At 40.6% G+C, this 27,596-nt stretch overlaps 1 protein-coding gene across 6 annotated transcripts; it reads right to left on the minus strand.

Moving 5' to 3' along the window:
• Positions 1-1,392: 1,392 nt before the first annotated feature.
• On the minus strand, positions 1,393-27,584 carry ZDHHC3 (zinc finger, DHHC-type containing 3). Of its 6 annotated transcripts, XR_663917.1 has the most exons (8): positions 21,987-22,202; positions 15,631-15,960; positions 12,851-12,975; positions 9,489-9,585; positions 7,549-7,630; positions 5,630-5,760; positions 2,598-2,919; positions 2,406-2,476 (listed from the first exon to the last, which is right to left on the minus strand). XR_663917.1 is itself a non-coding variant. In XM_009331318.1 (7 exons), exons 2-7 carry the CDS (start codon positions 15,934-15,936, stop codon positions 2,761-2,763), a joined length of 900 nt encoding a protein of 299 aa, XP_009329593.1. In that variant the 5' UTR covers positions 15,937-15,960; positions 27,558-27,584; the 3' UTR covers positions 1,393-2,760. The 6 variants fall into 6 exon arrangements, 4 of the variants coding, with proteins under 4 accessions (XP_009329593.1, XP_009329595.1, XP_009329592.1 ...); XM_009331318.1 differs by lacking the exon at positions 21,987-22,202 and adding an exon at positions 27,558-27,584 and having other exon boundaries at positions 1,393-2,919; XM_009331320.1 differs by lacking the exon at positions 2,598-2,919 and having other exon boundaries at positions 1,393-2,476; positions 21,987-22,206.
• Between the last annotated feature and the right edge of the window lie 12 nt (positions 27,585-27,596).

The following is a 27,596-nucleotide window of genomic DNA, read 5'->3' on the forward strand; positions in this document are numbered from 1 at the left end:
CCTACGGCAGTTCCTTGCACTCATTTCTGCTTGGAGCACCGCTTAGCTTTTAAAAAAGTACCCTGCCTTTGCTCGAGTTTCTCCTTCAATTTCACTTGGCCACACTAAAACAGGGCTAGCACCTGAAATCAGGTAGTCCTGTCTGAGAAAATACTTTCCATGAGCAAATCAGTTAAGTCTGCCTTTCTCATGTTAATATTGACCCACATTTAGTATCACTCAAGTTGCATCAAATTGCGCCACCAAGTCGTACAGTGCAAGTAAAGCCGAGGACCCCCGGTTACCGAGACACACACGACAGGTACCAATACAGACATTTCTGCAAGCTGTGATGACGCCGCATTTAAAATGGAAACAATTTGACTGAAAAATATCAAGACTATATAATGCTGTTTAACAATTTGCATTTGTTTGAAACAAGAAAAACGGAGTAATTACACCTTTTTCACAATGGTCAAAATGCCAGAACAACGTAACCAATCTTCCTCCAAAATGCATAAAGGCAATTAAAATAAACCAAAACTGGAATGTGCACCAGTGGAATTTATAATCAAAACAATTTTTAAAGCAATGAACTGTACAGAGAGATGCATTCATTTGTTAATTGCCTAGGTGACCAAAGCCTCCCCCTGCCCCCAATACATTTGATTTTGCATCGAGACAGTTTTAAGGCCGGATTCTCTACCAGTTCAAGCTACCACCTGCACGTGCCTCGCCAGCTGAACCGATCCTGGCCAAAGATCCAGCCCTTAACTATTCAGCTGGGAGCATTCTCTGGAAAACACCACTGCATTCTAAAATCAGAGCTACATATTTATTTACCATTGCTTTCCACTATCAGCAGTATCAGCACCATAAAAACAAACCCTAAACTTTTCCTGAACTTTTCTTCATGAAGGAAACATGTATGCAAAGGCTGCATTTCCTTCACAGAATCCTCCCACCGAGGCACAAGTGCAGCCTGTGGCTCCCTCCCCGCCTTCCCCCAGATCACAACATACTCCTGATGATCTAACCCTGAGCAAGTAGGACTGCAGAAACAGCCTGTTCACACAGCAGAGCAGCTACTGACAGCCGCTTCCAAGTGGTGAAATAAAACCACCGATTAACAGATCAATATATTACTGATTAACTCATTTTTAAACTTAAAGTTGAACATTTAGTTCATTAACCTTTATATGCTTCTGCCTGCTTGCTTACAGAAGTGAAAGTTCAGAAAACCATTAGAGATTTTTCCCAACGTCTGAAGTGAAGAAAGAAAATAAGAAGAGCAAACAAGTTTTTGGAAAAGTTTTATTGCATTTGTTTTCCATATGGAAGCATTGACAGATTGAAAAGATGCAGCATTCACATTACTTCCAAAATGAGACATCCATTAAGTTTCTTCTTCCCCGATTTCCCTCCCTTCCCCCATGGCTTTGAAGCAGTCTAAACAGGTCATTTTCCAAAAAAATACCATTTTATTTCAAACCAAGGAAAGAAAAGATTCCTTGGAAGTCATGGAACACAGCTGATTTGTATTTTTCCTTGTTTGCAATTCATTTGATGAGCCCATGGGAGTCATGATCCAAAAATATAATAAAATTCCTGCCTGAACACAAGATGTCAGTTGTAGTTATGAATGGTTTAGCTCTACCCGTTTTTGGAATGCCTTCTGTCCCTCCCACTTTCATCACCACACAGTTCATAACAGTATGCATGCTCCTTACCATCAATATTTCCCACTTTAAAACACTTACACATATACGTGTGTGTGTTTACACACATACACATGTATGCATAAATATGAGAAAAGATTTACAAAGCTCTACAACAGGGCAATGCTAAGAATATAGAATCAATCACCCTGGTACACCTACACATCCCGTCAATATTAGTCTTTACAGTAGTCTGGGCATTCATGTCAGTTTTTCACGTTAACACTGTTTAGCAGGCATTGCTCTAACAACTCATTTACCAAGACAAACACACACAAACAAGATGATTCTGCTATTCTAAACACTTGAAAATTAGATTTCTTTCTTTCCTGCAAGTGTAAGGCATTTAATAATCCAAAGAGTCTTCTAAATCTGCCACAGTTACCCTAAGAGGGCAACAATTTCCTGCGCACAAGGGAGGGAACAGACAAAATAATGCCAGAAAGATGGAATCGGCTCTGGGGCTGGAAGGAAAAAGGAGGGTGGGGTGGGAATTGGTGTTGGCAACATTTGTTTTAAGTACTTGAACTGTATGCGATCACCAGGTCAACTGGCTCTCTTGCTGTGTCGCGTTCTTGTCTTGCACCTTTTGGTAAGTGAAGTGTCTGCTTCCCCGTTCAAGTTCACTTATGAAAGAGCAATGTGCTCCTCCAGGAAGTCCAAAGGTGTCTGTGTAGGGCTGTTGGCACTCATATGTCTTCCACAGAGCTCATCACAGTGAGGAGACAGCGTGAGAATCTACTCAGAAGAGGTGGGTCACAACAGAGAAAGAGGATCCCCTTCACATTAGTTATGCCATACAGAAAGCAGAGAGAAACAAAGGCCAGTAAAATTAACAAGATTAAAAAAAAAAAAAGGAAAAAAAAGCAGCAGCAGTTTCAGCCAGAGATATAGAATTACCTAAAATTGTGGAATACAGGGCTTTTTTTTCTCTGCAATTATCAGCCATTTAATAGACATAAAAAAGTTTGTTTTGCTTTTTGTTTTAAACATTCATGGAAAATTTGTAACAGTAGTGCTGTAATATGTTTCTATTTTAGTGGCAATGCTGGTCAAGAATTCCTCAGACCACATACTGGTACGGGTCTGCTTTTCCTTGGTCTGGTGTTGCGAATGGGCTAAGCCATGCTATAGAGAACGGATGGCCAAATACTGCTTTCATGTTCATCCATTTTGTTTTTTTAGCCCATCTTCTCTCTTCCTTTTTCAACTGTTCTATTCCCTGAAAACAGAAATATCACATTTTCAGTCAAACACTCAGATTTTGTAGTTCTGGATTTGGGGAAAGGTCTACTCTCAGTTACCCCTTATCCAAAGGATGGAGTAAAAAAATAAAAATGCCTTTCCTTTTCTTCTCATTGTTTTATACTATATAAATATTAAGGATAGAAAGTATTCCTTGAAATACTTTTATATAATAGTATTATATAATAGTAATAGTAAGTATAATAGTAATAAAATTACTTTCATTTTGTTCAGGCCTAGATATTTCATAAACCTTTTAAGACCTGCCCTCCAATTGCCTCTGATGTCAATTAAAAAAACCCCACCACCTAAAACCAAACAAAAAGTATGTGCTTTAATGGCTGAAAGCATTATGCGCTAACCAGATGGAAAAGTTTTAGAGGAAACCATTATAAGCTTGCAGACAAAAAAAACCAAAAACACAAACCCAAAGATAATCTCTATAATGCTCCCAGATTCACCAAGCAAGTTCAGAAAGTGCCCATGGCTCAGTGTAGCTAAGTCTACCTGGTGCCTCTTCATGTTTTATTAGAATCACTGCTAAAACATGCGTGGGCTGACAGCAGGGAGAAAGGGTTAAATAAGATACTGATTTGAGAGAAATCATTGGCATTGTTTAGTAAAGGTTAGAGGGAGAACAAAAATAAGCCATCAAGCAATCAGCTGAAACATTCACTAGTGAATCATTTAAAAAAAAAAAAAAAAAGTATCTGTATTGTACCTAAAACCCACGAAGTGAATTTGGTCTTCCAGGAAAGCTATGCCTGGCTGCCACAGAAGCAAAATGAACAAGTGCAGTCACTGGAGAGCACTACTCTTCCACGGGTAGCAACAGCAGGCAGATCACTTTGTTCTTTAACTTCGGACCTTTTGCAAGGTAAGCTTCTCCTGACCTACATGTCTCTCCCGTGCTACGGATTAATGTACTGTAATACACCTGTGTGTCTCAAATTACCGATTCTGGGAGCTCTGCAGAACACAACAAGGGTCAACTGCAAGAGTTGTGCTGATCCCTGGTAAATGTCACCTCTAGAGACAACAGCAGAATACTAGGGTTCTGGGTCTCTTCAGGCAGAAGAGAACCATCCCGGTGGGACAGAGTACACAAGATGGGGAATGAGAAAAAAAAGAAGAGGAAGGTGAGAAAGGGCAAGACACAGCCCTGTCTCTGAAATGTGAAGTAAAACGCTGCAAGAGACCACACCAGGAAGAATTTCACCTGGAAATATTCCTCTGCTCAAAACAGATTGCTTGCCAGACACAGCTAGCTCAATGCTAGCAAATCAACAGTGAGACGTTCCACAGAGCAAAATCCTTACTGGTACATATTAAAAAAGAAAACAAAAATTAAAACCCACAACCCAATGGGGGAGACCATATTTCATTTTTTATTTTATATTGTGGCATCGTTCCTTTAACATCTATGAGTTCCCAGAATTTGAGGGGAAGGGAAAATCAGGGGACTTATTTGGGTGCCCAGCTGTAGGAAGCAGCTTCTAAAAATTCTTGACAGGTTTCAAACACTGAGAAATTCAGATGATGATTTCACAAGCAGCATTGCTAATTTACACGCATTGATAAACTCAAGCTCAGCAGGATCTTGTTGTTCTTTATGACACTGTACTTCTTCCTGGGGCTCTCCCCAGCAGAAAGAACAGCTGAAGTCTTCCCCTGAACACAGAAGAGCCACAGTGTGAACATCAGCCTCTTGCGGAAGCCAAGCATTAAAAAAAGTACTGCAAAAAAGACTCGGAAGCGATGTGCTCTTACAGTCTATAATGCCAGTCATAGCTCTCCAAGGGCAGCAAAAATACCTATTCTAGCTTCAACTGGCCATGGGCAAACAAGTGAAGGGGAAAGAAAAATAAAGGAGGCAGGGGAGGAAAGAAGAGTTGTCACTCTTAAGACTGTCACTTATCTTCAACACTCCAGTTAATTCAGATATCTGAGCATGCTTGGTGAAGGCCGGCAGTATTTCACAAGCGTGGGAACATCCCCAAGAGTCACCAGCTCCATCTTTACAGAGTGGGCAAATGCAGGGATATACAATGGACTGCAACACTGCTCTGCCATCTTTGGATTGGGGATGACATGGTGGCTTTGCAGCAGACTGTACCCAGCAGGTTTCCATGAGCCTACTTCACTACCTTTTCTTTTTCCCTCTGGCAAGAGTTTTTGAACTGTTTAACAACCAGCTAAAACTGGAAATCTTCTAGACTAAAAGAAGTGTGTGTGTGTGTACATATCTATCTATTTATCTATATCCCTCCCCCACCTACTCATCTTGGCTTTCCAGCACATAAAGCTGTAAATAGTGACACCAGGGGGAACACAGCTGAATTTCAGACACCACCAATGTAAAAGCACTTCATTAAAGGAAAAAGGTTCTTGAATCCACAGGGACAAATACTCTCTACAGAGCAGTACCAGTTACCAATGCCTACCTTATCAGAAATACTGTCAACACAGCATCCCAGCCAATACGTAGGCGTACACTACTTCTCAACAGTAACCTTCAGAGAGCACAACTCAGCACAGTGCTAGCTCAGTTTATTACATTGGGTCTTTCCTCAAAGGGTACGCATACATGAACTCCCCATGCAATGAAGTAAAACCCTGTAGCCCTTCACTGTTTATACAAACAGTGAGAGAGAGAGGGTAAAGGATAGAGTGCATGAGACACCCACCGTTTCATCAGTGCAGATGGAGTGTACTTGGGTCCCAAACATAACCGAGGTGAAGATGAGAAATAGGAGAGCCTCAAAACACAAGAGGATGAGAAGAATCACTGTAGTTGGCGGAGAGAAGGAACTGCATTCTGTGAAGACAAAACAACAGAGTTGGAAGGGGAGAGATCAGGTAATGCAGCAGCTGCAAAACACCTGCTAAGCCACAAGTTTTCCAGACTCAAACTGTCAAAATAAACTATATGATCACCATTCTCAACAAGGTGCACAGGGAAGCTCTGACATTCTTGAGGATATTCAACAACGAAATGATCACTCCTGCAAGTTTAAAAAAAAGCAAACCCCCAAAAACCCCTGCGACACTTCAAGAATGCAACTTTCTTTTCCACTTAGGTGTTTCCCCAGCACACTGGCTAGGACTCCTCTCTACTCCATTTCAACTGTAGCTTCTCTCTTAAACCTTAATGGATTTTCCACAGTGATAAAGTCCCATTAGAAATCTCAAGCTGGTGGTCAGGACACAAGGATAATTATTTCTGTAGCACCAACATAAAACCAGAGTCTGATTCCTTTCATAACTGCTCTAAGTCATAACCTAAAGAAGGCCAGATTAAGCCAAGTTCTTATTTTTCCTCGTACTCTACAGTGCCAACTCAGGCAAGAGCTGAAGAAAATCTGAGAAGGTAACTATAAAAGAGGAGCAGAAGAAAGGAAGAGGAAGGAAAAATGTTATAGGGCAAAAACCATTGTGTTGAGTGTTGTAAATGTCAGAACATCTCCAGACTTCTCTGAAATCCAAGAATGAGTATCCCCAAAAAAACCTATTTTTCCTCATGAGATGTTAAGCTTTAACAGATACACCACAATCAGGTGCTAACACAATCAGCACAAATCCAAGGCAGCTGGAACAACAGATCCATCTCTCATAACTGCTCTGTTCTGCCACCTAAACCTGGGACAGGTGGGAAAGTGCTTCCTTCACAGATACAGGCTCTGAGAAAGCGGGCAAAGGAAACTCTCTCTTTTGATGTATCCTTCCCCTATGGCCCTGGCCACTTGTAGTCAAATCCAGATGTTCTCAGTGGCAGTTGGCAGCTGTTTAACAAAGTTTTGAACGGCAGAACACCCTTGTCAAATTCAGTTCATATGTGTAAATGTACCCATCTTCTGCAGTAGTATAAACTAAAACCAGTCATTATATTGAATGACACAACTGAAATTCCAAGAAAAACGAAGCTAATGCTCTTCCAAAAAAATCCACAAGCAGCACATACATCTGCACACGCGTTCTTTGGCTGTTTGACTCAGCATTACCTAGAGGATTTCCTATGTCCATCTGTGTTTTTAAAAACACATCTCAACTGGCTTTGTGAAAATTTACTCACTGGCTGCTCCAGAGTGAGGGCTGGGGTTTTTTTGTTGGTTGGTTGGTTTGTTTGTTGGGGTTTTTTTGTGGAAAGGAATTGTTTGTTCTTGTGAGGGTGGATTTTTGGACCTGAGTTAGCATGTTTTCCTGGCAGTCTTGCAAGAATGATTCACATTACCCTTTTAAAAAAAGCATACACATTCTTCTTATCTTGTGTTGGCATTCAGGAAATTAGTGCTGCGTTCATGTCAACAGTAGGTTATTGCACACATATATCTAGGTGTCTTTACATCTCAGCTTCTCCCTAGGCAGTATCAGGCTTAAGTTGAAACAGGACTTTTCAGGACAGAGATCCCAGCAGGTCAGAAAGAATTATGTAGTTCCAGGATTGGTCATGGAAAAAAAAAAAAAAAAAAAGAGACAGCACAGCAGAGCCTGGATAGCATTCTTCTGAAACCAGGATAAAAGGGGTTGCCTTACAAGCAAACTACATTATGAGGTCTCATTCATAGGTTAATCTGGTATTTTAATGAGATATTTTGTTAGTACTCACTTGTCCAGTCTTCTTCAAAACAATACAAGAAGTGAAATCCCACCATGATTAGAGCATGCAGTGAAATCAGTGCTATATACATCTGAAAAATAAAGGATGTAATATAGGTATCAGGTAAGTTTAAAGACCAAAATGCTACATCTTCCAAATACTTTAAATAAAGCAAAGTTTTAAGACTTAAAAAAAAAACCAAACCCCAAACCACCCCAAAAACCACCAAGCCCTCCCATCCCTGCTAAACAAGCACCCTGAAAGCTGGCAAATGCCAAGACTACACAGACTCATTCTGGCCTTACTAACAGCTCTGAGTGCCCAGGAGGGAGACTGTTCAATTCAAAGCCAGCTGGACACAAAACCCAGCCTCCTGCACCCCAGTGCAGCCTTCCACACAGCTTACTCTCCTGTTCTCCGCTGAGTACAGTGCAACTTTCAGAGAACAGCAACCCCCTGACATCGAAGTATCATGCTGTCAAAGCTTACATCCTTGCTCTTGAGAACACTATAGTTTCCCAGAGAAACAACGGCTAATTTGTTCTAACCGCAAAAAGCACTTTATCCATTTTCCAGCATGAGTTTCAGAAAAATGATATTTTTTTTTAGTAAGTATTTTTCCCCGAGGCAGACACTGGCATGGAAAGTTTCTCTCAAGCTTTAATACTTTGTACTTAATCCTTTTTGGTTTAAAGTAGGTCTTAGCTTTGTAACAAAAAGCTTTAAACTATATGCAATGCTACACATACACTACAATTTACCAAGACAGGGCTAAAAAGATGACTCTCCTGAACCTACAGACTCTGACAAAGGTCAGCAGATATTAGAAGTGAGAGAGATTTTGTTACAAGAAACCCCTGTGGAAGCAGTAAAAAGTGATAGGAGAGTATATTGCAAGTTGAACATGCTGCCCTTCTTTCACCTCCTCAGGTCTCAAAAAGAATAACCAAGAACAAAACCAGCAACCCTTATTTTGTTTCTCTCAACTACATTAAGTGTTTAATACAGCCTGCTTGAAAGACGATGTCAGTTTTAACAGAAACAGAAATCCTTTTGATAGGATTAAACCACCTAGCTCACTCCTCGTGGTGAAAAAAACCCTTGCTCAAGGGAAAGAAATGGGATTCGGTTTGTTCTGCAATCCACATCCTAACAAACCACACCACAGAGCAGTAAGCCTTTCCTTTTAACTGAAAATCTCCCCCTTTTTACTTGGTAATATGAGAACATTCTTCCTCGAACCTACGGATGTCTCAAAAGATTTATTAATAAAACACAGCATCACTGAAACTCAGCCTTGTAATGTTCACGCTACTCCCACGGGATATTTGCAGTTCACTTTGATGAAACAGCTTTCAACCTTTCCATAAATATGTAGTATTCAAGTTGCACTCCTGTTTTCTTACTCATGATGCCACAGATATAGTACAAAAAGTCAAACACTTCCTTGGTTTTCAAGTATGAAAATAAACTACTTGCAAGTAAAAGGTGGGTAATTCTTGCCAAAGGGATGCAGACTTCCCACTCCTCGCTTAAAATGGGGCAACAGCTCTTATTATATGATCCCACATGGGTACTCATACAACTACAACATTTAGGAACCCTACATATGGCCTGGGACCCTACCAGCCACAGTACAGTGTAAAAGGATGGCCCACGCCTCAAAGAGCTCAACGCCACAATAAGCCACTTGCATTACAAAATAGCTGCTGAACAACTGTCAACACAAACCTCACAAAACCCTGGCAAATAGTTCCCGTGATGCCCTTCCCCCCCACTGCTGTGTTGTCTGTGTTCCCTAACTAGCGAAACAAAGTCTGCAACAGTTCCCTGTAAAGTTCTTCTGAAACAAGAAAAAAAAAAGAAAACCAGCCTTCGGAGCTGCTTCACACACAGCATTTCAGTGCTGCCCACCGGACAACCTCAAACACAACTTGCAAAATACTTACTGTAAACAGTACAAAGTACTTCTGGTTATTCTCTCCTACACAGTTATTGACCCATGGGCAGTGATGGTCCATTTTCCGAATACACCTCTTGCAAACACTGAAAGAATACAGGTCTTTACTTATAGCACATTTCATTCCAGGAATACAAGATTTCACAGGGATTTGGGGAACACAGAAATTAAAGGAAAGAATCAGAGGTGAAATTTGAACCTAAATGAATTTACTGGTAACCACATTTATATTTGTGGTTTGCTCACTTGACTACATTTGTTCAAAATGAACCATACAATACCAAATCACCATTTTAAAAAATTAATACCAAGTAAGACACATTAGCATAATATTCACATCAGTGTTCTGCCAAAATATGGTTTGAACAATACATTCAGGCAGATGGAAAAATCTGTCATTTAGTTTAGTTTTAACCTATTTGGTCTGTGAAAATGTCCACGATAAAAATACCAAACAAAACCCAGAAAGATATGAAAAGCAGTAATGAATAAGGAGATTTTTCAGAGTTGCTAGTAACAGACTAAGTTTTATTTACTAACATTAGCTGGTAGCAGGAACTTGCAAAAAAGAAAATTAAATACAGCATTAGAAAAGACTCTTGACATCACGGTAAGCCACATAGTAACATAAAACAGCTGTGGCAGTCAGTCAGGAAGACGGTACCACAATATACATTCAAGGTAAAATTAGATGTTAAAGCACTTCACAAAACCAGACTAATAAAATAAAAATTCAAATTCTTGCCAGCATGCACATTGTGGCTAGAAGTCAAATAATTAAAAGACTATTACTTTGTCTGAACATCATTCTCTTGCTTAGTCAGTAACTGCTTCAACTCACATAATAAAGGAAGTCTTTTTCTCTGCCGCTTTCTCATATGATAGGAGACAAAAGGCAGTCTCCTGATACCACATTGCACAAACAAGCACAGAAATCAAATATGAAAAAACACAAAACCCCAAAACAAACAATAGACCCAGAAAGGAAACAGCCATTCCAGAACAATTCTGGCAGCACTGAAAGAGAAAAGATTGAGGGCTCTACTAATTTTATTTTTCTTCTTATAACAAAAAAATATTTTCACCTTAATATAAACAATAAACTTCAACACCCAAATGCTTAAAGAAAACTCAAACACGTTCTTATGAGCACGTATGAATAAATAATAGAAAACCTCTCCGTCAGAACAGCTTTGCACTCACTCTACATGGTGGGAGGGGGTAATCCCCAAGGACACATGCCATGCCTGAAACACAAATGAGTTGCTGTAGCCCTGATCCTAAATGAAAGGTTGGTCAGGCAGGCCCCAGCCTCTCAGCATGGGGCCAGAGGAAGAGCTGCTTCTCCTCAGGCAGGCACGGGTACCCTATTACCTGCCAGCCCCAGGTGCAGTGGACAACAGGAAAAGCCTCGTTTTGCTAGAATAAGCAGCTTGAAATGATTTTTGAGCTACATGGGGACTAAAATCAGCTGGCACAGTAAAAACAATTTATCTGCCAGATAACGTCATATTTCATACAAAAAGTATCAATTACTGGTTTAAAAAAAAGGGGGGGGGGGGGGGAAGTAATGGGGGGGGGGGGGAGGCGGGGCAGGTGGTGTAAAGCAGGGGGATGCCTCCCTGTGGTTTAATTTACTTTGTGAAGATGTGCAGACACTTCCCTTGTGCTCTGAAACAGGACACTACCCGAGCAACCTCTTCAATTGCTCCTAGGTTCCAGTCCCCAGAGGGACAACCTGAAGCAGCCAAGTCAAAGACAACCTCCGTGAAGGAGGTAGCAAAGACTGAGAGGAGAGTTTTTATTCCACGCATACATACCAAAAGGAGCTGGCTGAGAGGTAGAACGTGAAACTAGCTGGTGGAAAAGGAAACTCAGAAACTAAGACTGAAAACTACAGGCAGCAGGGATTGCCCATACTCAGACATGCTCCCCCTGCTCAACCACCCAGCTTCCAAATGCTGGAAGGAGTAGTTTTCTGGGCATGGAGGACTCACAAAATAGCATTATGAATCAAAAAGCACTCTGGTCCCTCAGGCATACAGCTAGCAGTACCTCCTGCTGATGCGTATGCACAGCCTTGATGTGTTAAAGTCCAATAAATCCCCTTACCCCACAAAAAAATGTTTCACTGAAGATTCTCAACAGCATCAGTGCTCAGTGGATCAGTTTCTCAAATCTTAATGTCTATAAAATTATCTTAGAGCATAGAAATAAAGACCATGGAAATGAGGTTTTCTGTTTAGCCGAAGAGTCTTTTTCATCTACCTACGCTGCAAGTCATCAGCAAGACAGCATTTTAGATGCAAAGTTTCATTCATAATTGAAGAAGTGTCAGAGGGGATTTTACAGTAGCATTAATAAGTGATAGGCACGATCACATTGCTCCTACTGAATAACCAACTCCTGATTTTGATTAAAATAAAACAACAACAAAAAAAGAGAAACATTTGCAAACTAAAGGTCTGAAAATAAATATGAAAAATGCAAACAGCAGAACAAGTTTGTTCAGCTCAGTACCACGTATTCCCCTCCCCACAAGACCCCTGCATGAATCACCAGTAACCGTGATAAGAGTTCTCTCAGTACCTATTGGTTTTTGAGTAGGTAAGGAAGGGACACCAGTGCAAACTCATTAACTACTTACTGGAAAGCAGGTTCACTTGTTTTACAAGCAGAAGAGAATTTTAGGAAGTAGTTATTTTTTTGCTCACTGCCTTTAGTACTAAAAGCTCACTACCAGTTACTTTCTTCAGGGAAGTTTATCCCACCAAAAAAAGAAAGGACATGACAGATCAGTAGGCATACTGATCTATCACAAAGCACAAAACAAAGTCACAGTACTCAAAGAAAATGTGGAAGTTGGAACTCTTAAAAAAATATATATAGTAACCTGAACTTTATTTTTAACTTAAATATCACTTCTAAATAGAATCTACTGTTAGACAAATGGGTTTGTGAATAAAAACAAAAATAGAAAGGACACTGACCTTCTAAGAGACATTACATTTCATGGATTTCTATGCATTATAATGTCTCTTTTTAAGTCACATTTACATGAAAATTTATGGAATGTCAATTACAGGTCTGGTGTCAAGGCAGCATTCATTTGAAGTGTTTCTCACTTTGCAAAAAGTGCCCCCAGCCTGCTACAGATGAAAACTTGTCAGAAAAGGCCTGAGATTTTTTCAGAGAAGCTTGAACGTGTCTTGCACTGTTGGCAACAGAATTTGGATGCCAATCTCTCAATTTAACCACTCAAGTCTCAGATTCCAATAACAATTTGAATCAAGGCACACTGGATAATTCTTGAGGTCTTGATAAAAGAGCAATCCTCAGAAAAAACTTTACCTGCAGTGATGTGCTCTGTCAGGTTTGATGCTACAACACTTTGGGCACTTGTAAACCACCTGTCCTGGCTTTAGCTGTAAACTCTCGATGAACTCCTTTGTGGCATTACCTTTGGGTACAGCACCCTGCAGGAAAAAAAAAAACCAGAAGATTAACCTGTGGACGTTACGAGTGCTAAGAACAATAGGATTACTTAAAACTATGGGAGGGGAGGGAAGAGAAAGAAATAAAAACTTCCCTAAGATCCACAGAGTTTCAGGAAGAGCAAGATTCAGAAGAAAAATTGAAATGAGGTCCTAATATATGGAACCACATACTTAAACATCGTTTTGGTGGTTTTTGTTTTTTTAAACATCAGTAAATCCTCACTTAAGCAATTAGTCTTTTGTAATCCTATAGTAACCTTAAAATAGTTAAGAATCCTCATCCCTCTCTTCACAACTATAAAAAAATTTATCACGCCAGTGTTTCAAATCACAAACTGGAAACCACAGATGTTATATTCCAGTAGAAGCAGCTACTTCTGAAGTATCATTGTGTACATTAAGAGATGCTGGTAAATGCCTCATGTATTTATAGCTATGCTTCCATTGTGTATTTGTTATTTAAATTAGGGTTTAACATTCAAACAGTGAACACTAAGAATCCTCCCACCTGAATAAGACTAGGCAAAACATTCTTAGCTATGCAATTCCCGCTTTAAAATATGTCTTTGAACAGGTAACGTATTGCTGCTGCAGGAGCCTCAGTTCAAGAGTTTCCAGCCTTTCTCGGGCTCCAAAAAAAAAAGTCATGAAATGTGCTGTATGGAATCGGTGCTGGTACACTGGCACAAATGCACCTCTGTGGATGTACGGCTTTTATACTGAAATAAAACCAGGGATGTAATATTTTAACAGATTTCTGATGGAACAGTCTCTTTTTAACACATCTATACAACCTCCCAACAGCAATAAACAGGAACAATACACATCAATGAGAGAACTGCACATTAAACCAGTACTATAAGGCTTTCTTGAGCAATCTTTGTTTCTGTTTTTCCACAGAAACCTCCCAACAGGTCTGTCCAATTTAAAAATTACCAAGACCAATTTCCACAAAATGCTACAACTCATGTTCTCTCTCTTTAGTATGCAGCAAAGCTCAAAACCTTAGGAATGTTTTTAGCAAGAACCCACAGGAAGCAGTTCCTGAAAAGCATGACACATGCTATCAATTCTGAAGAACTTAGGTGTTCATTTATTTATAATAAGAGTTCTATTTGTTTGCCTCAGCAGTCCTTTCTGTTTCATTCTGATCCTAGACATGCTTCTGGTTCTCCATGTCCCGGCAGCTTCCTTCATCCCTGACTCACACTGTTTGCCAGATACTGCTGCATCCCCCCACTTTATCTTCCCTCCTCCATTTTGTTTAGCTGACTTCCTCATTAAAAAAAAAAAAACAAAATCCCACTGGCTCTCGCCATCCACACACAAAAATCCCATCACACACTAGGAATTAACATATCTTTTCCCAATTACTTTGCATAGAGATTGTATCTGCTTCTCCAACACTGCTTGCCCAGCCTGCTTCAGAATACAGCTTTTGTTTCAGAAGAGTTCCTGTTAACCCTGCAAAATAATTCCAGTGACCTGAAGGTCCCTAGGCATTAAAGCCACACAACATACAATAATTAACGACAACAAGAACCCCTAGGATATAAACTATATAACAAACTGGGGCAACCTTCTATTCCTGAGTCCAATGACCAGAAGTTTCAGAGCCTCAACTACTGCTTACAGTTCTGCCCAGCAGCAGTAGCGTGCAATCAATCAGTCTTCACCGTAAACTGTGAAACTACCCAAAATCAAGCCATTTCTGCAGTGCTGTGGCTTCTGGGAGAGCTGGAAACTAAGAAACAAAGATTACACTTAAGTTTTAATGGCACCTAACAAGGTTTCAAGTAGGAAATGACATTTGGAAGGAATACTTGAGTATCAGAGGCACACCGCCATTCCCAACAGCAACAAGAACACTCAGGAGGAAGGGGCCAAGAAGAGTCCAAGCTTGTTTTTCCTTCCACTGACTAGTGGAGATGGGGTTTTGAACTGAATCTACTGTCCAGAGGTTATTAAGCAAAGTAAATCATCACAGGCCACTCAGAACAAGCATCATGGTACTAAACTGTATCTTCTCGCTAGCTGAAAGACAAGAAAGCAGCAGACCAGATCTCTCATAAAACAATGTCCTACGGAGACATACAAGGGGGTCTTACAACCCTGACACTTCCCGCCTGCCTAAGAACTGTCAGCTCTTAGCATGCTCACATAGTATTTATTTCGGCATGGTTCACTAAACTCAACTAAATCACTAGTATGAGAGATGGTAACATGGCTTTTCAAAACAACACACGTTCTACTCCATTCTGCTGAAGCAATACGTGCCAAGGCAGACAACCAAAACCAGCTTTTCCAGCTTTCTTGTTTGTCAAGACACAACAAGCCACAAACATGAGATCTGCCACTGGGGAGAAAACAGCGTCAGAGAGAAACGCTCTCCTTCCCAGTGCAAAAAGAAGAGCTGCTCACACAATGGGAATCTATAGCTGGGTCCCTGACTTTGCATCTGACTTGAGTGGGATGAGAAATTAGCATACCACATCAGCAGCCTCACTCAGCAGGCTGACACACAAAAGTTACTTAAATCTGCCACTCACTTGGCAACCGAGTTACCCAACATCTAGCAGACAAGAAAAACACCGCCTGTTTCTTTCTGAGACATAGAGAGAGAGAGATACTTACTGGATCTGTCAGCATAGCACGAAAATGTGAAGCCAAAGCGAGGAAAGCCAAGGTGTTGAACAGTGTGCCATTGATGACACTATAAACATAATCTCTCGATGGAACTAGCATGACAAGAAGAACTACAAAGTCGGCATAGAACACCAGCATCCAGGTAACGACAGCACATGCAATACCACAGCCATCTCGAATAAACCACATTGTTCCCAGGGAAGCGTGGCTAGGAGGTGGAACACACTTTTCTGGCTGGAGGTATTCAGGTTTCCTTTCAATATCTCTGAAGCGGTGGACTGGAGTAATCATCATAGGCTATTATGTCCATACTTGCATCTGAAAGAGAGTCAAAAACAGTGTTCACTGCTTTGCAAGACATGTAGACCTCCATTCGCATAATGGCATGGGGATCACATGGGAAATTCCAAATTGCAGAAAGTGAGTTGAAAAAGCAAAAAAGGTAAATAAATCAAACACAAAATAATGGATTTTGAAACCAGACTCTTGCGCTTATCAGAACACTTCTTACTCAGAAGACTCTCTAAGTGCTTTCAAGACTTGCTTAATTACACATTAAATCCACCGGTGTGCCACCTCCACTCCCCCCAGAGGAAAGGCAACAAGTGTTTTAACGAAGAGAACAGTGATCAGGTAGGTGCCAACAGGAGCTGCCACAGCAGGAACTGAAGCAAGAACTGCACACTCATGTGAGGAAAAAAGTAAAGACCTGGCACAGCTGGCAGGGTCCCTTTTTGCTGCATGAGACCTGGGGAAGGGAAGGGTCTCTCCTACAGATACTGGGAAGCTTAGCAAGTGGAAGAGGTTTCCTTTCTCCTTATCCATTGATGCACTGCTTTGGGGTAAAACTGCAAAAACAAACCACTGCGAAGTTACAGTGGCAGGAACTGCTGAAGAAGCAGCAGACCAGGCAAAGATCTTGATAGGAATTTCTAGTCTTGCCTGGAGGATGCTCTTCCCGAACAACAGCTGTCTCCCACTCTCACCTCCTCCTTTGGCTTTATGTCCCTCTTAAGTCTTCTACTTTGCCATGCTTCTCCCACCACCTTTGCTCCATCCCTCGATGGCATTCATTTAACCTCCCCTTTAACATTCCTAGCCAAGTCCACTCCGCTGCAATAAGGGCACTAACATGACACTTGCTGCCGTCGCCCCGTCCTCCCCATCTCTGCAGGCACCTTGCCCATCCAGAAGGTAAGGTCCAGAAACTGTATTACGCCAGGTATGCACGGCGCTTACTGTAGTCTCAGTGTAACTCTCACCAAACATAGGCATTTGAGAAAACAAAAAAGGTGCTCATTAGACTTTGGCAGGGGATCAATCAATCTGCACTGTGAACTTACGCCACTCAGTGTTAGAGCACACCTGGAATGCTACACTTTGAAAGCGGCTCTTTATACACCCAGCAACTTCTTCCAAAGGCACTTCTTAACAGAGTATTTGCACAATGCTGTGAACGCTCAAAAACACTACAACCTCTACATAAAGACCCACCTTCTACAAAAACGGATACAATAATTTTACTACCAAATACACTGAATTGCATATACCTGAACAGAAGGGTTCAACCTCCTCGTATTTCAACATGTAAGGATTATTCTCACTGCTTTGCAAAAAATAGAGTGCATTTTTCCATTTTAATTCAGAGAGACAATGTTCACCATTAATTATGTTTTCTGCCAAAAAAGTTCATACTGAAGCTATTTTTGAGTTTAATTGTTAAAGAAGTGACACTGTTGCCTAGACAAAATGGATAAATTTTATAGAAATTTTATAGTAAGAGGATCGCAAACATACCTAGGACCTTAAACTTCTCTCAAAACTTTTATGGCTAAGTTCTGTCGAGTTCAAGGGGAAAGCTCTATTTTGCATAACACCGACCTAAATGGAGACACTATTGCCCCTACCTAGACAGGGAAGGATGGTAGCTTGCTTTCTAGTTGTTATTTCAAGAGGACCAAATTCATAAAGGACAATTAGTCTTTCACAGCCAAAGATAAAGGTTATTAATGAGCAGGATGATTAATTACATCCAAGCACAAAACTGATGAGCTTGTGCATGTTAGCGCAAGTGACATGGAAGAGAGGTGACTGGAACTGCTACTGCCACAGTGAGAGGCCAAAGACAGGAGCACAAAGTTTCTAGGTGCACAGAGGTGGATGAACCAGACCATTTACAATATTTGTTTTCTAATATAGCTGGTATAAATAAACTAGAAGAATTAGGTATTTTCTTATATTTCTGCTTTGAGCATTTAGTATGCTGCCAAGTGAGAGAGTTTAAGATGTTTTATGACTCTGAAGAAAGTTGCATGGATTAATGTTAAAGCGTATCAGTCTTATCTTTATACATACATCACACAGAACAGAAAAATCAAGATAAAAATGTGCACGTGCGGATCTCATTTACTTTGGCGAGGAAAAAAAACCAAAACCCCTCTCCTCCTCATTCACAAAATTCACATAACACCCTGTAATTACTTCATATTTTAACCACAGCTATAGTTTAGCCTCATGACTCCTGATACTTAGGGAGACAAGCTATGTAATTTTCAGAAACAGTGATTACCCAAACAATCTGGTGGTCTGAGCTCAGATAAGATCTATACCTACTAGTAAATCCATACCTTTTCCCCAGTTTTTCACAATTTCTGTAAGGACGCTTATGTATTCGCATATTCACACAAACTTAACACATATTTTAAAGACTCAATCCCTCCCCTCCCCCAAGGAAACAGGTTAACCTTCACTGCATTATTTAATATTCTTATTAAAATTGTTATGCTAGTTTGCCAGCTCAAAGTAAAGCTGACATTATTAAAGACTCATGCCTGACAACGTTTAGTTGACAGCAACATCATTTTGCATTAAAAAATAAGAAATAAAACAGTAATTTAGGTGTTCAATTTTCAAACGAAAGTCTTAGACTTGACACGTCAGGTGCAGTAACAAGCTGGGATAGTCCTGAACACAGACTTTTGGGATTTTTTGCCTAGACTCTGAGCCTTCCCCTTCCCCCCCCCGAGGTTTGTTTCCCAAAGCAAAGGAATGAAACAGTCACAGGAAAAGCAAACTCCTGTTTAACAGCGGAATTAGTTTGACAAGTCACCTTAAGGTCAGTATTAGTAGAGAGTGACTGAAAGCTAGACAATACATAGTGATGAAAACTGTGGGTTTAGTCCTGAACAGCACACTTCAGCAGTCCAATAAAGATTCATCTCTCTTGCAAATGCAGGAAGTGGTTTCACTCCAGTAAGAGTTCTACAGCTCCCTCAGAAATTAGTAAGCTAAACTGAAGGGGGGGGAAAAAAAAAGCTGTTGCTGTGGAACTGTCTAAGGAGAAACTGGAAGGAGCCTTGAGGGACCTCAGTCTGAAAGTCTGGGGACTTGTTTCTGCAGTGCAGTAAGGAAGCGGTTAAGAGGACACAGCTCAAGCCTCCAATCCTGACTTCTGCCTGCAGGACAAATTTGTTATTTAATGCACTTTGTTATTTAATGCTTCCTTTAGAGGCATCATCAGGTGACAAAATGAAAAATCAGTAATCATTATTTGAGAAATATATATGTGTTTTAGTGTATATTAACTTAGAGCGAAGTTACAGGAGCCTGGAGTCTCAGCTTCTCTTCTACATGACCTGGGTTTTGTTTCGTTTTTTTTTTTTTAATTCCTTGTTCTTACACACACAAACATCTGTTTTTGTTTATGTTGTCCAACCTGGTATTTTCACATAAACAATACCCCCCAAAAAAAGACTGTAGGGGGGAGGAAGCAGTAACTTGCCCTCACTGGCCTGCCCTTGAATTGTGCTGCATATGAACTTAATTTATAACACACAGATGGAGTATGTCGGTCCCTCCTGCTCTGGAGCAAACAATATGTAAACAATGAAGGCAAAGGGCTTAAGGACTTAATCACGGTGTCAGGCTACAGGAGAGGCCACTAGGTAAGTGTGAGACACAATGACAACACACGGATCAATTTAGCTTAATGACATGTCAGAGCAAAGACCTTTTCTTCTTTTTTATCTGGAAGGCATTTGGCATTACTGGAATAATCAAAAAAACATGTAATATACAAATTAGAAATGTAAATAAAACAAATTAAAATCCACTTCCTGCTATGATGAACACTTAAAATACGCTATTACATCCTATATAAATGAAGTAACTGCCTTTTGACCTGCCATAAGCCGTGTCACAAAATCTATTTTTTAATGGCCTGTGACCACCAAAGAATGCATTAAGAATGAACTAATGAATGATGTGGGCCTTCACCCAATGTGTACCTGAGGTTCTGATGTTATAAAACTTACACCCAGCTTAACGCCATCATCACTGTCACCAAGCTGATTTTCATGCAATTACTCATGCTAGTGAAGTCAAGCACATGGGTATGACTTGCAAAACTACAGTATTACTATGTACATTGTAACAATTTCCTCTATTAGAAGTCCATTAACATTAAACTTTAGGAAAAGGTTACATGTTGTCGTATGAACCAAGTGAATTTCAAGTTCTGCCAATTATATGAAAGCAATTCTGGAAAAAAAAAAAAAAAAAAAGAATGAGTCCACGGCAGATCATGTGCATTTTTTGAGGTTTTCAATTTGGGTTTTCACATACTTTAAAGAGATACTTCGGAACAGCTTTTATGACACACACAGAACCAGAGTTCATTGACAGTATTTTGAGAGCTGGCAAACAACACTAAAGTTAACTTTTTATCATCATCAAAAGGAAGCAAACATACGTAACCAGTCATGTTATATTCACGACAGCTAAACTAAGGCCATCTAGATCCACAGGACAGGATGTCCCTGTAAATAAAACCAAAAAAACCCAGATAGACAGATAGATAGAAACTGCAAGAGAGTTCATTTTGAAGTTTATTTCATTTTTTCTGTACATAAAACCGCATTGATTAAACACCGCATATTTAATCTTCCTTTGCAACAGAAATGAGAGAAAGTGCATTTTTTAACTAAGAGGATATTTACCTATGCTTCTCCTGCCACACTTTCATACAGCCCAAATCTAGCAACAAGCCTGTCAAGACTTGCCAAAGCAAGTTCTAGCAGGGATAATAAGGAAATATCAGTATTCATATATTTTTTCCTAATGGCTTCTGCAAAGCCTAAAAAGCTTTATCTGATCAGCAGGAGTGGAACAAAACAGCCCAGCTATGCTGAGAATTTTTGGCAGTCTCCTACAGATTCATCCAGATATCCATCAGCATGGCAGTTTCTAACCCCTGGTTTACAAAACCTTGGAGGGTCAATGGGATGTTTCGAACAGGTCTGTGAAAGGCAGCTAAAAAAAGGAAGCCTATTATTAGCAGACTTAAATTTGCTAGAGAGAGCTGTACTTCCATTGGAATATTTTCGGGACTCCACACATGGTTAAAAAAAACCAAACAACAACAACAAGAAAACCCCAAACAAAACAAACCCAACCCCAATCACGTCAAAAACTACTCCTCTCGTGTTAAAATGGCAAAAGCAACAGGGAAGGATCAGGCACGGGGCTTAACACTGCACTGATGGGACACCCGATGACTCAGATCAAAATGTCACAGGGCGAAGTCAATACTGCTAGCCCTACTCCAGCCACCCCAGGAGCAGGGTAACTGGATTATGCCCAGTGCAGGTAATTTTTCATTTTTCTTCTGGAAATTCAGGCCACATTAAGGAGTACAGTTTCAGCTTAAGTACTACATTACCAGCTACGCATTTGCTTTTAGCAAAAGGCTCACAAACATCTCAGATTCCCCTGAACCCTTTGGCTACTGAAGTCATCCAATTTCAACAGTTTCAGTTCCCATACTGAAGAAAAATGGCATAAAGAAATCAGAATGTGAATTATATTAAATCCATTAAAAATAATCTTTAAAAATTACAAAGCTTAAAACAAACTTGTGTTTTCTGAGACTATATGCACAGGCTTGGACTACCTGCCTTGCAAAGGGGGAAAGAGAGCACACAAAACCAGACAGTAACCCAGTTATAACATTTTTCTACACCTGAAGGGAGTAAGTGGCTGTAGTACGATGTTGCTTTATAGTCACAGTTTAGAAAACCATCTACATCATTAACTATTTTGATGAATCATGATTCACTATTTTTTATCTTTAATTTATTTATTATTTTGAAGAGGCCATGCGTGAACAAGACCTTAGTAAAAACGGATCACACTAAAATCACATTTTTATTATTTTTATTAGAAGCATCTTATTAGAGGGCAAGATTTAATTGAAGTCATGCATTTCTGAAGAATACATTTGAACAGGAGTATGAATACGTAGAGGGAACTTCTCCCTTAGGAGAGGAGGGGGAGGTGGAAATTACCTCAAAGACATCTGTCAGATCTAGAAACTCCATCCTGAGGGCCTGGATCGGGCTGAGACTGACGGGCTCAAAAGAGACGCAGCCACATAAGGCACAAACTCCACAGTTCTCCTCTCATTTACATCAGTGCAAACAAGAAGCAACTTCAACAGTGCCAGAGGAATTCCATTAGTAGAACTGTAAGGAAAATAAGGCCATTTTTTCCTCAATTAAAAACGTGGTTTTTTCCTGTCCTAATGTTTGTGGTACGCAATCTCTCAGGACAGATAGTAACAGCTTCCTGGTTAATGTCTATATCATTTCTGTTTAACTAATGGATATGTATTGTATAAATAAATTATAATGCAATAAAGACTGACCTAAGAGTTTGAGTTATCTGGTAAGTGATTGCACCCTCACCTACAAGGCCTGTCAGCTGCTAGTCTGAGCAAAGAAGAGGAGACAAAGACAATGTAGTTACTGTCCAAGGTACAAAAACACTGGACCGCTATGGATGAGTGACAAAATTGGGGCAACATCTAGGAACAGGACACAAGTCGCAAGGGCAGTAGAGACTACGGTCAGACTCAGACCTGACTTGGTCTGATCACAAAGTTAGTGATCTTAATAAGCTTTTGATCAGAGATGGAAGGTACTTCACAAAGCTGTCATTAAGTATGAGCCATTACAAAATAACTTATGATAGCTTTTTAACTATCAGAGCTGCAAGGGCAATAGAGAAATTCTGTCACTCCAATCTTACAGTTTCCCGATAGACTAAATACACACAAGCTACTTAACATGTAAAAAGAGAAATATTAATCCTGAACATATAAATATAAACCAGCTTTGTGGCATTGCCACCTATCTGGAGTAAGTATCAGAAGGAAAGAGCAATCTTGCAGAAGGGCCTGCACTGGGAAACAGAAAACAACAGATGGAGGTGTCATGCTTTCCCACAGCATTGCAGTTATCCTGAATAGACAGCCTTATGAGAGACAAACCAGGAGAAACTGTCCTGGTCTCCTAGACAGCTTTGTGATTTTGATGCTGACTCAGGACCTAAAACAGCAAGCCACTGGATTAAGGGAATTTAAATTCTCAGTTTGCCCTATATCAACTTAAAAAAAAAAAAAAAGAAAAGAAAAAAGGGAAAGGCAAAAATTAAAGCGGGAAGGTTTGTCTATACAACTGGTATTATTTTTAGCATCTATTTTAAAAACTACACTGCTTTCATGGCAAAAGGAACATATTTTCCACAGAAGCAGAAAAGAGTTGCAGCTTTCAAGTTTTAATCATAGTAAGAAGCTGGCAGAACCATCCTAGTCTAAAAAAGTGCAGTTATCCTGAATAGACAGCCTTATGAGAGACAAACCAGGAGAAACTGTCCTGGTCTCCTAGACAGCTTTGTGATTTTGATGCTGACTCAGGACCTAAAACAGCAAGCCACTGGATTAAGGGAATTTAAATTCTCAGTTTGCCCTATTTAAATTTAAAAAAAAAAAAAAGAAAAGAAAAAAGGGAAAGGCAAAAATTAAAGCGGGAAGGTTTGTCTATACAACTGGTATTATTTTTAGCATCTATTTTAAAAACTACACTGCTTTCATGGCAAAAGGAACATATTTTCCACAGAAGCAGAAAAGAGTTGCAGCTTTCAAGTTTTAATCATAGTAAGAAGCTGGCAGAACCATCCTAGTCTAAAAAAGTATTCTGAGTATTATCTTTCAAGGCAGAAAGAGCACCTTAACTATCAGGCATACCTTTTCATGCAGGTGGTCTAACCCAGGATTTGGCTCTCATCTGCTTCTGCTACAGCCCTCCCTTCACAAGCATGAACAAGTCACTCAGTCTCTCTGTATTTTATTCCCCCACTTGTAGTTTACACTTCTTCCCTACCATATAGGGGTAGGGAAGATACAGGTATGAAGGCTGTAAAGCATTTAGATTTTAAATCTGAATACTACACCTAAGCAGGTATCTAAACCAAATATAGAAAGACACAGGACATAAATTAAAATAGCACATTAATAAAACAGGGACAAAAAAAATTATCACCTCTACCCTGAAAAGGCCTGAAGTGAAAACGATGATTGTCACAATCCACCTCTGCGATGTTAAGAGCTAGCCTAGAAGAAACCTATGCTGCTACTTCAGAGAACTGGAAAAACCTGCAGGTTCAAAGTTGCTGTATGTTAAAGCTTTTGAAATACAGTAAAGAACTTCTGAGCTAGCATTACAAGCACAAGTGATCCCTGTCTCCATAAAAAATACAATTTCTGTGTGTAAACATTAATTTTGTTATCCTTTGAAATACTGAGAGTTGGAGACGAGACTAACTGCAATACATAGTATATTGCTTATCTATTCTATGCTATATTGGACATCAGTGATTCAAGTAGTCATTGCAAAGAAGAAAGACGTATATCACATTACTATCTCCCTTTATCGCCTGCTATAGCCCTCTGATCTCTGTATCTATGGTATGGTACTACTGCCTTCCTACTAGGACTGTAAATGTTTCAGTGTCTTTTTCTTTTTTTAAATAGCATAGTACTTCACACTACCTTTATCCACCCTTACTGTTTCAACTTGAGCCCATTTGTTTTAACTTCTGCATGCTGCACCACGTTTAAGATTGGTTGCCCCTGTCAGTTCTCGATTATTGCAAAACTCACAGCCGAATTTCACAAACATGCCATCCACCACCGGGCTAGCAGCAAAAGCATCAACAAGGGCCTTGCATTTCCTCCCATTCAACATTCCTCTCTTGTCCAAGGGTATTAACACTGAGTTTTCTGTGTCCTTGTTTTACTTGCTGTTACAGCTCTTCAAACAGCAATTCCCAACATTTTTCTAGCTGAACCCTGCTGCTGTAGCCTTCCTTCTCATTTCCTTACTTTCCCACCCCTATCCTTTGATTTTTTTTTTTTCTCCTCCTTGCACTCCTGCTCCTTCTCCTGTAACAGCACCAGTTCTGTATGGTCACCTTGTAACCTGGTGGGATTAAGAGACATGGGCCTATAAACCTAGATAAATCTCTCTCCAGCCTCCAGAAGCACTTCCAAGCACTCCCCACCCTGGGGGCGCAGCCAGAAGCAGGTGAAAGGAGTTAACCTGCCAGTGCTCCTATGGAGTAAGAGACAGCACCTAGCTGCACCTTGCACCTCACTAGCTGGGAACTGCTGCTGTATGAGGAGGCCTTTGGCACCCACAGCCTGCAGAGGCAAGCTGGCTCACTCTTTTGGACTCCCTCTCAAAAGGACGATGTGTAAACTGTTACTGGCAGACTTGCTGCACTGCAGTTCCAGTCAAGTTACAGGCTGTCTTTTTTTCTTATTGTCTGCACAACCCAGGAAATATGCAGCTCTAATTAGGAAAGCTTTAACTTCTCATTTTCTCTAATGCAACCTTAAGTTTCAGATTAGTTAGATGCACAGGTCAAATACGATGTTCCAGGTACCATCGTTCACACCTCATTTGCTTCAACGAGCTAAGCACAGGACAGGGAAAATAAAAACTGACAACAAGCTTTCCTATGTTGTCATGTTTTACATTACCTGCTGTCTTCTCTCAGGAAGGCAGAAGAAACTGTATTCCAGAATACCGCCCTAAGAAAAAGGTCATGTCTACACCACAGAGGGACCAGAGAACACCGTAAGCTCAGTCAATTAACATCTGCAGAGACTGGCTGAGCTACAGCCAAGCCATTTTCAGACGTGACACCAGTATGGGTGCCCATTACCTACCCTGTAGTCTCCTCTACAGGAAAGAGAGCCCATTATAGATGTATGGGAAACGCCTGCACGAGCACGCTTCATGGCTGCTCAAACAAGTTTCCCTGAAATAATGCAACACATGGGTTTAAACTGCACTGACTATGTGACACTCCTAGCTCCTATTCTGTCTGAGAAGCACAGCAACCCACCCATCAAGAAAAGTAAATTCCTATTAGACAGAAAAAAGAGATTCACCAAAGCTGACTTAACATTGCCCAGGCTACATGCACACTATCAGACTATCAGTTGTTCCCCTTTGCTGACACAAAGAAACTGCCCAGAAAAGACACATCACTACTTGGGCATAGCAGACCAGCACCTGCTGAGGAATTAAGCATTCATTTTCTTGCAACCTGCTCCCAATAGCTGCATTAAATTACATTTTGACATTTTTGTCTACTACCAAACAAGCAATTTCAAATAGAAATACACACCCTGCCTGTAAGTACAATACTTAAAATGAAAACTAAAAAGGAAGCAGAAAGGTATGCAAAAATACCCAGGAAGTGTTAAATGTTGCAACAAATATTTTAGCTTTTAGGCAGACCTTACATTTGTCCTTTTATTAACCTATAACCACACACAGCTTCTGGTCACACCTTCTAAATCTCAGTGAGCATTCAGTCAAACACAACTTACTACCACAAGCAGCTCCCATTGGTATGACAAATACTATTGCATCAGTGAGACAGCACTAAGAGCTACGCTGACAGAGTCGTAGTGTTTGAAGGACCAGATCTTTATTGCACATGGGGCTGCATTTTCAGACATATGAATTAATGTGTGGCTCGCCTTATAATGACTCTTATCACTGAAATGCCTGTAACACTATACAAAAGACTTATTTGTTGCTTTCACTAAGAGAAGAAAAACACAGTACTCACTAAAGCCTTGCTATCTACGCTACCAGGCATTGGAGGCGGTTACTCACTGCACCCCGCCAGCCCCTTCTCTGGGATTCCACTGTATCAGAACGACCATCTGAATTTGGGCTCCTTTCCTACAGATGCGACATTGCACACCTTTGCTGTGGCAGGAGTCTGGCACACAGTCTCTCTCTCACACGCTGAAAAATATAGTTTATCTTTTCTGAATCAGGATCAAAGGAAAGAAATATAAACAAGCTCTGCTGTCCATCCGGCATCCCTCACTGGCACGCAGGCAGCAGGAGAGCGCACCAGAGAGCAGACTGCTGCTTCCTCCCCCGTGCCTATGTTTTCTGTTTTCTTGAAGATTGTTTTCCAATGAGCCATTGTGAGTGCTCACTTCTTCCTAAAAATTACTTGTCAGAAGTACTCCAGTAATACTTAGAAGCCGCTGTTTAGAAACGGTGCAGGTTACTTCCTATTTACATGTAACTCACCATCTATTTCAACCAAACCCGGCACAGTACAGCGCCACAATTTCAACACAGATTACTCGCGACGCTCAAGTCGCAACTGCCCTACGGTCCCATCGGACAGCCGCAGTCAAACGCTGGGTGACCACGGCCACCTCTGAAGCGAGAGGGTCTGCTCCGCTGTCCAGCCGCTCACTGATGGACATGTTTCATCACTGCAACTCATTAACAGATTACAGGACCCCGTTTCACCACTGCAATTCAGTAACAGATCCCAGGACCCCAACGAAATTGCTGGAGGCTCCGATTTTAAATTTCCTGCCGAGGGGACGTTCCGCTGCTCTGAACGGCCCCCGGAGCAGACCTAAATCACGTATTTAGCCCAGTATTATTTAACATATTCAGCCTCGCAGTATTTAAAGACCAGCGCTGGAAGCCGGCGGATCGGACGGAGGCGAGGAGCGAGCGGGAGCCCACCTCCCCTTTTTCGACCGATGCCAACAGCTCCAGGAGACG

Source organism: Pygoscelis adeliae, unplaced genomic scaffold, assembly GCF_000699105.1.
Source record: "Pygoscelis adeliae isolate BGI_AS28 unplaced genomic scaffold, ASM69910v1 Scaffold199, whole genome shotgun sequence".
Taxonomy (NCBI): Eukaryota; Metazoa; Chordata; class Aves; order Sphenisciformes; family Spheniscidae; genus Pygoscelis; species Pygoscelis adeliae.

What these genes read in the sequence shown, in the direction of transcription:
- ZDHHC3 (XM_009331318.1), bottom strand. Translation starts at nt 15,936, where the DNA reads ATGATGATTACTCCAGTCCACCGCTTCAGAGATATTGAAAGGAAACCT. An exon ending in GACAGAGCACATCACTGCAG is followed by an intron (nt 9,586 to 12,850) that starts GTAAAGTTTTTT and finishes GTATTCTTTCAG; the next exon opens with TGTTTGCAAGAGGTGTATTC. An exon ending in AGTACTTTGTACTGTTTACA is followed by an intron (nt 7,631 to 9,488) that starts GTAAGTATTTTG and finishes TTTATTTTTCAG; the next exon opens with ATGTATATAGCACTGATTTC.